Source organism: Eptatretus burgeri, chromosome 1, assembly GCF_056783735.1.
Source record: "Eptatretus burgeri isolate ZD-2024b chromosome 1, Ebu_testis_v1, whole genome shotgun sequence".
In the NCBI taxonomy this organism is placed as follows: Eukaryota; Metazoa; Chordata; class Myxini; order Myxiniformes; family Myxinidae; genus Eptatretus; species Eptatretus burgeri.
In genome coordinates, this window is record NC_140961.1 from 74,623,909 (window position 1) to 74,637,095 (window position 13,187).

At 45.6% G+C, this 13,187-nt stretch overlaps 1 protein-coding gene across 6 annotated transcripts in view; it reads right to left on the reverse strand.

Moving 5' to 3' along the window:
- LOC147034762 (protein FAM178B-like) overlaps window positions 1-13,187 on the reverse strand; it is a 173,484-nt gene that overhangs the window by 135,297 nt on the left and 25,000 nt on the right. For all 6 annotated transcript variants that reach the window (XM_085888466.1, XM_085888487.1, XM_085888476.1 and 3 more), the window contains 2 exons: window positions 12,320-12,378; window positions 1,866-1,997 (listed from right to left, as the gene is read on the reverse strand). In XM_085888466.1, the coding sequence (XP_085744592.1) occupies window positions 1,866-1,997; window positions 12,320-12,378 (191 nt within the window). The remainder of the gene's footprint in view (window positions 1-1,865; window positions 1,998-12,319; window positions 12,379-13,187) is intronic.

Genomic DNA, 13,187 nt, shown 5'->3' on the forward strand with positions numbered 1-13,187 from the left:
TTGGAAACTTGTGAAAAAGTTCAATAGTGAAGGGACGATTCTCAACATTAACCGCCGGAAGGTCCAGCCACCCAAGAAGTGTACGGTGTGAAGGAAACATGGAACGAGTTGGTGAATCAGTCATGCAAAGTCTGAAGAAATTGCATCGACAAAGATCGGCTGAACTGGGTTTCACTCCCAGCAGTATCAGAAGAACAATGAAACAAGATTTAAACCTCTTTCCTAACCACATCACAACAGCCCATATATTGACCGAAGGGGATAAAGCAGCACGAGTCGCTGTGTGTGACATGCTGCAGCAGAAGATGGAGGCAAACCCAAACTGGATTCATGATGTGTGGTTTCATGACGAGGCACACTTTCACGTGAATGGTGCTGTCAATTCACAACTATATTTTCTGGGGAAGTTAATGCCCAGATGAGATTTAAGAGAAGTCGCTTAAGGGTCAGAAAGTCACTGTTTTTGTGGCTGTCAGCTACAGAAGTGTGTTTGGGCCATATTGGTTTGAACACGAAAAGGGAAGAACAGTTACCATCAATCAGGAATGATATCGGTTGATCGTCAACACATTTGACTTGAAGCAATATCGATGAACACTGCAGCCCTCCGGCGACAGTGGTTCATGGAAGATGGTGCTACCCCGCATACAATTGCCTTTCTGCGTCAAAAATTGGGACAACGAGTTCAGCTGACATATGGAAAAATGAATGGTCTCCCTTTTGCCCCAACCTCAATCCGCTGGATAGTTTTTCCTCTGGGCAGCTGGTAAGGATAACATCTACAAGGACCACCCCAGATCTGAACCTGATCTGAAGGCAGTAGTTGAGGCTTATGTGTAGACAGTCACCATTAAAAGTTGCAGAAACGTTATTGAAAACTTGGCAATCCGTGTGAACGCATGTTGTGTGCGTGGGGATGCTCACATCAAACACTTCAACTATAAACGCATTCACACATTATGATTTTCATTTCTCCGTGATTTGGTTTTCATTTTCCGAGTTAATTTTTTGTTTTATTACTCATTGTTATGGTTAATAAAGTTTTGAAGTGGTTAACCTTTTATTGACACACCCTGTATATCTGAATCAACCCCCCTAACTTGATGAGGCAGCAGGGCACAGGATCGAGTCCCATCACAGCGCTTGCTGCATGACCTGTCAGCAACAAGTGTCACCTGCCATGCGAGCACATTGCCTTTGCCCTGCTGATCAGGTTTGCAGTTAGGAACATTAAATTCAACAAAAGAAGCACGCCAACTCTATGACGAGACGATGTCATCATGTCATGATGCAGAGACAATGATCTCCTTAATGACTATATTACACCAACACATCACCTTCAAACTACGAGGCATCCGAATGGTCCTCAAGCCTTTGCAGACTGAGATTAAAGCCTATGGTCACAAATAGACGAAAGCAGAGATGGCGATCTAGATTTCGCCCTTGTTGTGGACTCATCAGAACAATATACTGTGAATCGTTTATTTGTGACCAGATTAGGCTCATCAATGTAACTGAATCGATTGTTATTATTTCTGGCAGATCGTGCAGCAAGCGCTGTGATGGGGCTTGCTCTGCGCCCTGCTGCCTCATCAACTTAGGGGGTTCGATTCAGTAATATTAACACCCAGTTCAGGCTGATAAACTCTCATGTGGGACAGATGAGGGCAGACTTGCAATCATTTATAAACACCGCACTCAAGCAGTATATTGATTTGGCAGATGTGTAAATATGACAAAATATGACGAGCAAATCACAAGCATTCACTCAAGCAAGCAAGCACTTGGATGAGGAAGAATTTCTCCCATTTGATTTACCAGCTATTTCCTTTCCCCTTATCAAACCGCACTGGCTCATACTTTACCTTCTTGACTCTTGAATCATAAGTCCATCCTCGAATTCCTCCACCCCGGTCTTCTCTTGTTTCGCATTCTCTTCAACCAACTGCAGCTGTTTTTTCAATGTGCCATCCTCTTCATTAGACAACTCAGCTGATCTGCACACAAGGTAATGAAAACGCACCTGGTGAACGTCGTGTTCATTTTAGCATCGATAGACAGCGACCGCGTTCCTGCCTTTTTCCAAAGGGTATATCTTATCACGACAACATCCAAACCTATGCACTTGACGGAAAATATCTCAGCCTTACCTTAAATTACTTTTGTCTTGCTACATTATCCCTTTTTGTTGCAATAGCCTCAGAGTGAGCTACACGTTGCTATTTTTTGTAAATACACCAATGTAATTTTATACTGCCACATATTTTCCCTATAAATTCATTGCAAGGCATTTTGCAATAAACATCAAACTAAAATTTGGCAATTTCCCTGATGTATGTACAGTATGTATGTATGTATGTATGTATGTATGTATGTATGTATGTATGTATGTATCTTATAGAATCAAAAACTGCTGGGCTAATGTTGCACAAATTTTACATATGTGCTCAGGGTACCCATAGTGAGGACATAGGCACAAAATAACACATGTTACATTAGTTTTCTGTTTTTACTTTGTGTTCATTGGAAGGGAAGCGCTGGCATGTGGTTTGGTAACGAGGGAGAGTGCTGGGGCAAGGTGAATTCTGGGGTTTTGCTTAGTGCAAGATGATTCTGCTTTGCTTAGTGCAAGATGATTCTGGTACTGCAATGAACCCCATTGTTCTCTTTGAACATTGCCTCCCTATCATTAACATCAGAACTTTACATGGTGGCAGCAATTATACAGCACATCTTAGAATCTGTCAAGGTAGCAACAAGCCGGTGTTTCCTGTGCCTCCTTTAATCGCCTCATTGTCGCAGCCGTTGTTCATAATGGCGGACCGAGCGGGAATTCCGTGGACAGACTGGACCACGCCAAATTTAGCGGGGGCTTTCAAGATGTTTTGGTAGTGAATGGAGCTGTATTTTCAAGTTATAGATATGATGGAGAGCAATCAGGTGCCATTAATCCTGCTTCAAGTGGGAGAGGAAGGCCTCAGGAACAATACAAGGACATTAAAAGACAAACGACAGCAACCTATGCATATTTTCAAGTACTTCCTGGAACAACTGTCCTCTATTTCTTCTCTTCTGTCACCTACTTCTCTCTCCATCTTCTCTCGGACTCTCTGGAAAATCCTCTATTTCTCTTTGCCGACGACTCCACCCTCTGCCGTACCATCTGTCATCCCTCAGACCAGCAAGCAGCAGCTTCTTCACTCACTGCAGATCTGGATAAAATCACAAACTGGTCCAACACGTGGAACATGTCTTTCAATCCAGACAAATCTCACTCTCACTATGTCTCTTCGAAAGGACCGTTTAGAAAACCCCCTCCATCCACTTTCTCAACAATCCTCTGGAAGAAGTCTTTTCTTTCAAGCTTCTGGGTCTCACTATCTGCCATGACCTTTCCTGGGAAAGTCACATTTCCAACCTCGCCTCAAAAGCCAGTCGCCGACTGGGAATCCTCCGTCGTGCAAAGTCCTTCCTCGGCTCTCTTGAGCTCCTGACCACTTACAAAGCTTTTGTCGGTAGCCTGATGGAGTACTGCTCTCCCCTCTGGGCTGGTGCTCCTGCCTGCCACCTTTCTCGGCTTCACGCTGTCGAAACCAGGGCATTTAAGATCATCGGCATCTCCCGCAATGAAGCTGAATCTTTGGGCCTCTCACTCAATCACCGCAGGTTGGTCGGTGGTCTTTCTGTCTTCTACCGACTCCTCTCCAGCCTTGCCCCCCCTGCTCTCTCTGCGATTTGTCCCCACCACATTTCCACAGGGCGCTCAAGGTCCGCCAACAACCCCCTTCTGGTAAAACTACCAAAATCACGAATCACTGCTCATCTTCACTCTTTCATTCCTCTTTTTTCCCGCCTTTGGAATAAACTTGCTCACTCTATTCTTTCCCATTCTTCCCTCCAGACTTTCAAAACAGCTGTTCACCACCACCTCTTATCTTCCCCCATCCAAATCCTCGATCTTTTCTACCCCCGATAATCCACCCAAGCCCACTTCCTTCAATTCCCCTGCTTTCCTTCCTGAAAGTCCCTGTAATGTCCATCTTCTCTTCGCCATGTTCCCCGTCCCATCCCCATCCCTCTCCCTTCCACAGTTCACCTGTGTCTGTTCCCCACTGTTTTGTCCCTTCCACTCCCGCCCCTCTTGTCTCATGCCCCCTTGCTGTGAGTTGTGTGTTATTTCTCATACGAGCCTCGACAAGGTATACAAAAAATAAAAAAAACTGAAGCCCTCAGTCAATGCTTTTTGGAGCTGATAATTGCAAGTTCCCAACTTCCAGAAGGAGCTTTTAACAAAACAAAAAACCTTTACTCTTGACGATGCCCTGAAGCTGGTACACACACATCAAGGCTCCACCACATCCATCAAACAGTTGCACACTATAAATGGCTTTACATATAAAGCGGTAGACAACGTAAACATGTCCGCTGTTGGCCCGAGACTCAGCAAATGCAAACATTGTCGTACTTCACATCTTCCAACAAGTAATCAACGTCTTGCTCACGACGACGCATGCTGACTTTGTGGTAAACTCGGCCATTGTGCCAAGTTCCGTCTTGCTTATAAGTTTCTACAACCACGACCCAACCTCCCATCAAATGCCTGCAGCTACCAAGCATAAAGATTATCTGAACCCAACAACTGTCGTCTGACAGGGAATGCTTTCCGGAACCGCGAAACATCGTATATATGCTCGTGCTGACCCTCATAACATATAACAAGATACAGTACAACACCCATACGTAAGATATGTGCGGTCCCCTGATTCTCATGGTGTTTTCCATGCCATTGCACAACATGAACCAGCATACGGCACTCGTATCGTGAAGCAGCAACACAGGCTTCAAAACAACAACGACCTTGATGATGCCAGGTCACAATTTGATCCATTGGTTCTCGGCTCACGAATGCACCTGGTCAACGTAATGAAGCTTACATTACACTTCATCTCAGTCTACACAACAGGCCAGGAGTTCATTATTTTAAACTGAAGGTGGACACAAGGTACCCAACGAAACACTCTACCCATTCTTATTTTTTGACGCAAGTTTCCACCACGATTGTCACGCCTGGGCACATGAAATATCGTGCCTCTACCTTGGACAGAGAGTTCTCATTCAGCCCTACAACAACCATTGTTGGGAACCGGCTGCAGTCCTCTCCACATGTGAAGAGCCACGCTCATACGAGTGAGCTTGTATCACCAAATGGTTAAACGCTCCACCGCAACCAAATTCACTTTCAGGAGGTTCCACAGCATGCGTCACAGTGTCTCATCAACCTACGAGACAAAAAGAGGATTCTAAACCAACCGTGAATAGGAATGGTGAACCATCTGCAGGGTCCAGTGCTGAACCTGTGAACCATGACTGTGACGTCACTCACACCACCAGAGCAAAGATAGTTCATCAATCTCCCCAGCAGTCTGCCAGTTGTAATCACATGTTGCCGCCTTCAAAGAGCCTAACAACGGTCCATACCAGGTCTGGGTGAACTATGAAGACGACATGCAATGCCATCTTGATCGAAAACATTTTAGATGTCTGATGTTAACGGTTTCAGTTTGCTATCTGGTGTTATTATGGTATTACATTAGTTTGCCGTTTTGACTTTGTGTTAATTGGACCGGAAGTGCTGGCATGTGGTTCGGTGAAGAGGGAGAGTGTCAGGGCACGGTACATTTTGCAGCTTTGCTTTACTTGGTGTGCGATGATTCTGGTACAGCAATAAACCTGATCATTCTCTTTGAACATTGCCTGTCATTAACATCAGGACTTTACACCTCACTCCATCCTGCGAGGGTAGGGAGACAACTTGCAATTTTCACCTGTACACATGGCAGAGTAAAAGTGATTTAACCACTGTGCCAGAATGGTTAAAAGAGAATCCCCAACGGAGCACCGAGGCCAAACACCAGTCTTGGTGAGGATGAAATCAACTTTAATAACACACACGGTACAATGTGCCCGGCTCGGCCAAACCGAGCACGATACAGCACCCCTGCACGGTAACCCCGTGCACCACGCTCGCACGACGGATTAAACCACGTACTCTACTGGCGTAACCACTTTTTTTTTTTTACGAGGTCATTTATCTACTATCATGCTTGGTGTTATAAATGAAGAAAGTAGGTGACAGAACATGGCTTCAAATACTGAGGCAGAGTACACAAAGTTAAACAAGGATAATAGTCACTTTGTCTTAATCTGGAGGGGGTCACATAAATCATGTACCAGTCAGTCAGATATACTGAGACCATCACCGGGTAGACTGCCCTCCGGTCTCGGGGATTATTCTGCCCAATGACAGTTTCTGCAAGCATTGTGACCACAATATGACTCTAAGCATCCAAAATAAAATCCTTGAAGTGTTTGGGCTGGTAACGTACACTGTTGGAGCGTTTTGGTGTCCAGACGGTTGGGGACACCGTTGGATGTTCCTCACAGGTGTCGCCGATGGCTTTGGAGTAACCAGGTCTACAGGTGTCAAGCCTCGGGGATGCATCAGAACCTCGATCTGGTACCTGGCCTACTCGGGATTGGGAAGGATTCAGCACTGTTGGCAGGTGAAGACAGCTCATAGGGGATGAATGGGGGGTCTGGTGGCTTCTTTGCTGGTTGGAGGCATACGTCCTCGGTTTGTTGTGCAACACCATATCCCCGATTGCGAGGGAGTGGGAGCGTATCCTTCTAGTAGTCTGGGACTTTGTAGCATTCAGACTTTTTCACCCGATAAGCTGCACTCCTCAATTGGGACCCCACAAATTTACGTATGTTGCACCAGGGTCCATCGGTGGCAGAGACGAGGTAGCGGTTTCTTGCGCATGACTTGTTATGATCAGAGTACAAGTAGATCAAATCACTGACTTCCACTGACACATTGGGCTTGACGGACCCCATGGGTGCCTTCGACTTCTCACTATGGGGGTGGTTAATGGAACAAAGATGGTGTTGGGCTTGTATCATTTGCAAGTCCGAGAAAGGGATTTGTTGATTGGTGAACTGATCCCGCTGGCACCACATCTCTCGGGCCGAGAGTCCCCGTGCACGAACTCGTGAGTTCATACTGGCGGTGGCCAGTGCGAGGGTTAGTAGAGTTACTGGTTCTCCCATCGGCTCCTGTCGTAGAAGTTAGTCTTCACATTCACGAACTGGCTTCTCGGCGATGGGATTCTTGTTGGGATTTTTAATGCGACCAATCTCGATGCACATCCGGTGATGTTTAAGAAGCTCATCGTGGACCAGACGTGTGAAGCTGGGAGCCGGATCGGTGCGTATGACAGCAAGTGGTCCATCCAATGGTCGGAGCTCTATGCACAAGCGGATCAAGTTGTCGCTGAGAGTGATGTGTTGTTCATTCTCCACAATGCACGATGTGGTGTAGGAAGTGGAACATTCTCGCAATATAAGAACGAGCTGGTGATTGCGTTTGATGATATCTGCTGCGAAGGATACACCAACAGCATCAGGGTGTTCTCCAGTGGACTGCCTGGTAATGGTATGAGGAATGTTACGCAATGCAGCACACTGGTCACACCTCGAGGTTACCTGATCGATTGCTCTGTCCAAGTCAAGAGCATAAAAATATCGGTGAATCACAGAACTGAGTTGATGACGACTCGGGTGATCCAGTTGAATGTGTAATGCTGTTAGTAAGCCATTGACTACCTGACGTGGGACAATAATGCACTCACATGCCGAGGACAAGGGTTGTCCCGACGGACTACAACTAGGCCATCTTTGGAAAGTGACGCAACCTGGAGGTAACGTTTGACATCCTTGATGTTGGTCGTTTTCTTCGATCGGTGGGTGTCCTGAATCAGGTGGGCATGAGTCCGCCTTAAGTCTGCGCACTCTGCCTGAACTGCGATCCAGGCAGTTCTGTTGGTGAAGGGCAGTTTGGTTTGGCCGGAAATAATGTCTTGGGCTGACACCTGCAGGACTACGGCCTCCTCCTCGCGTCTTATGAATGCATAAATTTGACAGGAGGTGCCGGTACAGTCTGGTGCATTGCGGCTGGCAAAATCAGATGGGGCATTGGCGGATCTTGCGAGGTGTCGTACAGTCGCTTGATAACGGCTGACGGTGGACAGGAATGTGGATAGACGAGGGCTCGCTGAAAACTCGCCATGACAGAGCTACTCATACGCTTGTATGCACGGCTTGCTATCAGTGAGAATGGATGCATGATGTTTAGATAGGATAATAAAGGGACTGAAGTGTTTTACTGATACAGCAATGGAAAGGGCCTCCACTTCACATGGAAACCAGGTAGGTTGGCGTCCGCGTAACTTTGCACTAAAAAAACCCACAAGGTGAGGTCTTCCATTGCACGTGATGTACAGAGTTGATCCAATCCTCTTTTTTGACAGAACCATCCGTCGCGATCCATAGCTGATCACTTGGACGAGGAAGAGTAATTGTACGAGCTGACAAAAGAGCAGCTTGGGCTCTGTGGAAGGCAGAATGTAACTCATCAGTCCACACAACTCTGTCCAGTGATTGGCATCGAGCCACAACATCATCAAAAGGAAATAAGAGAGCGGAGCAGTTGGGGATAACACGAGCGAGAACCTTATATGCCCCGATAAAGGATTTCATTCCCCTGACCTTCTCAGGAGCCGAACAAGGAGAGAGTGTAGCCACACGGTGTGGGCTGGCCTGGATAGTACCATTAGACCAGATCCATCCTAAGATGGTGGTGTTCTTTGGACATACAACTGTCTTCGTAGCAGAGAGGCGAAGTCGACATTTACGCAGAGCCTGCAACACCATTCTCCAGTTCTGGAGAAGTTCGTCCAATGTGTCACCACCACAATATAGGTCATCAGCGAGTTTGGCAACAGTCCCCTTCTCTAAGAGATCACCAAGGATGCGACATGAGTTCTTAGAGTGCCATCTCTGATCCAGGAATACCCATAGCAGATCTGGTATACACATGTATTCCCCAGAAGGGTGTGGCTACACCGCAGTACTTCATGGACTGGCGAGATAATGGGATTTGGTAGAAGGCACTCATAAGGTCGGTAGTAATTAGATGCTTCCACTGAGCAATTTTGTGGAGGATGGAATCTACGTTTGGCATAAGAGAGGGTTGGGGCTTGCTGTATCGGCCCACATCAGCCCTGGCTGTGACTAAGCGGAACCCGCCACTGGGCTTCTTGATCAAGAATGAAGGATTCAGGTATTCCACAGTAATCCCCATGTCCTCAGGGCAAGCAAAGACTCCAAGCATTTCTAGTTCATCAAATTTGTGTTGTAGTTCACACAGTTTATCTTGCGCATACTGTGGTAGACCACCTTTGCATTGTGGAGGCTGAACGGGGCCCATGTTAACAACAGCCTCAAAGGGGGCTGCAGCACCATTGTAGCCTTGGAACACTGGGTCAAACACTTCATCATACTCTTCAAGAAGGGCACAAAACTTTGATCGTGTGCCAGGAGCGAACATGTTGTCAGGGTCGAGGGTGACAGTCGAAGAGTGACCTGAGAGTGAAGTGAGTGTGCGTTTTAATTTGGGGGGGCTGGTCTCGGTATAGTCATCTGGGTGTTCTTCGAGTGTGTACACAGGGTGGATTTGGCAAAATTGCTCATGTCGTTTGAGAACTCGTGGTTCGTTAGTTAAATTGGGGATCAGAACCTTCCCGCTGATGCTACGGATGACATTCGGTGGGGGCCAGTACTCAATGGGTCTCAGTGACCTCGCACTGGGGGCATCCGTGCGAGGTTCGAGTGCGAACGCTGAGTCGATACTCGACATATCACATGGAAGGACCATTTCGATGAACTCACTGGGCCAGAGAGTAGTTGTGTGGGGTGGGGCACGTACGACATGAGCTCGGCGTACTGCATGGCGATTAAGGCTCCCTTCCTGAGAACCATAAATGTATGTGGTGCCGTCACCCAGGATAACTTGATGCTTCGCAGGGCGGATTGAGATGTCATTAGACTCCATGAAAGGTGTTCCTGCTGGTACTTCTAAGTCAAGATTTTCGACAACCAGGCCCTCAAACTGAAATTCCCTTCCGTCGCGAGTCAGTGTCAGTCTGGTCTCACCAACCACTTGAAGAGGGGAAGACCCATCAGCCTGACGAGTGGACTGTGCACTCTTCTGAATCTTGGCTCCAAACCTCCTTACAGTTATCTCACAAATCAGGTTACCCGTGGCCCCACTGTCGATGGTAACTCGGGTTGTGTGGTGGCCGTGGAAGGTGTCTAGATATGGAGACTGGTGAGTCTGGACACGCGAGATAGTGGACGGTTCTGTATAGTCTATGTTATTAACTACCTTGTCCATATGGGCATATGTTAAGTCTCCAGACTCGTCGTCTGACTCTTCAGTTATGTCAACCACATGGCGTGCTCTGGCGATGTACCGACGATCTTGTTCGGAGAGGAAAGGACACTCACTGAGGAAATGACTGTAATCAGTGCGGCGTACTTGTTTGCAGAGGGGACAGGACTTCGTAAGGTTGTAGGAACGAGTCCCCGAAAAGACTTGATGAGGTTTTGACGATGATGGGAACGATGCAAGTTATTGTATTACTTGTAAGTTACTCATAAGTTGAAACACGTCGAGGTAATGTATCGCGTCAGTGTTGCAGACTCCTTGGTTTTTTTTTTTTTTTTTTTTTTTCGATATGACGGTGATGTTGACACTTCGATTTCTAGTGCGGTTATAATATAATATAATTCATAGGCTGCCGCTCAACAATTTAAATCATAACCGCACTAGAAATCGAAGTGTCAACATCACCGTCATGCCGAAGAAAAAAAAAAACCATGTAGTCTGGAACACTGACGGGTTCCTCCTGTGTGAACCCCATTTTTATATTCCGATTCCCCTAAACGCTGCCAATACGCCATTATACGGTAGTTGTAAGTTAGAAACACGTTCACTTAGTTCTTTGGTCGTCCGGAAGACGTCAATCAAATACGTCTACATACGTCAACGTGCGTTGGAAATATGTAAGGAATTGGTTCAAACCACGTTACTCATAAGTTAGAAATAACTTTCGGGTACGCGAGACATTAGCTGGATGTGTTTCGACTTATGAGTAGCTTAGAAGTAACTTTTGTCGACGTGTGCCAACGATCGCATATGGTGCGTACAACTTATTCCCATCGCATGCGGAACGTGTGAGGCATACGGCAAGTACGTCGTAAAATTTTTAACACCTTTTAAAATTACAAGACGTACTCCACTTACTACGACGTATGATAGCGTACTTTAGCGTTCTATTCACCTATACCAAACTTACCCATACCGTATTCGACGTGCGCCAGCGTTTTAGACGCATTTTTCAGAGGTCGGCATACGCTGGCAAGATCGCCAAGGTGTGACTGCGATGTTGACACTTCCATTTCTCCGGCGGTTATGATTTGAATCGTTGTGCGGCAGCCTTTTAATAAGCTACGCCACGTGATCATCGGCGATACGTGCAGCGCGCTATGCATAAGTTAGACTATCGTTGGGCATAGGTTGTGAACTCCGCCAACAGGCTCAGCATTCATTGGTACAAGTTATCCATAAGACAATGAAACGTTCTGTGTCCGTTACTAATATGTTATGCATACGACCAACTCGTTATGAATACGTCCGAATCTTTTTTTTTAAATATCAAAAGTTCAACGTAAGCCAGCGTTTTACATACATTTTGATACGTTGCCATTGCTGGCTAAAACGTCAAGGTGTGAATGGGCCTTTAAGGTTGCCAATCTATGGGGACTGTCCGTGCTCAACCTTTTAAATGCTGAATGCCAAGCAAGGAAGCGGCACGTACCATTTTTCTCAGTCTTTGGTACGAATTGGCCAGGTTTTGAACCGCTGACCTCGTAGACTTGGAGCGGAAGCTCGAACCATTTCACCACCAATGAACAAATTGCAGAAGGAAGGCAAACGTTTAAGTGCACTAACGGCATCAGGTTTTAACATTTACCCAGTAAATACCCAGAATGTTTAGTCCAATGAAGGTGAAGTCTGAAGAAGGTAATAAAATAAATATTTGTGTAGTTGTTAAGGTCACAATGATGCCAGTTTGAGGACATATCAATTGCAGGACAAGGAAATTATACAGAAGACATAAGTGTACCAATAGGCTCCAGTCAAATCAACATGATGGGGTCAAATCAAATGCATAGTCAGATCAAGAGATTTGTGCTTCGAGCAGTGAATCATAGCATCATGACCTTTGTGCTCATTTCAGAAATGCCAAACAGGCAAAGATAAAATAGAAACAATAAATCAAAAGGCAAGAAGTCTCCAGCTGCAGCAATTAACACAAATCATGAGCAAGATCACTTCACTTGAAACATGGCATACCTGACTCTACTTGCCAAAATTCTCTGCAGGTCTCCACGTACCTGCAGCCATGGACGTACCTGCAGTACAAAATACGAGATGAAAACCCTTGCACTTCAATAAAATACAGGCAAAATGATCCTAAATGTCCTTCCACAAGGATTTTTTTTTTCATCCATCAAAAGTTTTTGTGCATAAAGCACAATATATAAACATTCCTTCCCCTTTAACCCCATACCTGATCCGTTATCCTGCGCTCCTTTCCTATTCTCCAAACTAATTCCATTTTTCTCTTCCCTCACCCATTGCGTCCATCTTTCCCATCTTGTCTACATGTCACTTCCTTTTCTCAACAATTTTATTTTTTTCACTTTCTTCCTGTATGGATGTAATATGTGACAATGCAATGACCATCTATTCGACTTTTACACTGTGATTGCATGAGTAGAAATGAAGTACAGTATTTAATTATACTCAAAATGCCATTTCACCAATCAGTCGATCACACCTCGTTTGAATTAAACATTTATGGAACATTTGTGATTAAGCATATATGGAACAGTCCAGAAAGCAATTGAATTATTCATTTCAATATCACAATGGCATAGTTAGGGCCATCGATTTATGACATGGAAACAAATGCCATAGTACACGGGTCCGAAACTACCGCCACACACAAGGTACGTCTATATCTCCACAACTTAATGATAATACTGCCAGAATATCTTGGGCGATTATTAAAGTTTAAGGATATCCTGAAGCCCCCAAGTTGCATTACTAAAACCTCAGTCATATACTGTACATGTATGTAAATGCAACGTGAAACCCCGACATTCGTAAATTCGACATTCGAGGACCCCACGTATTCGCGGTTCATAAAATGTGACCT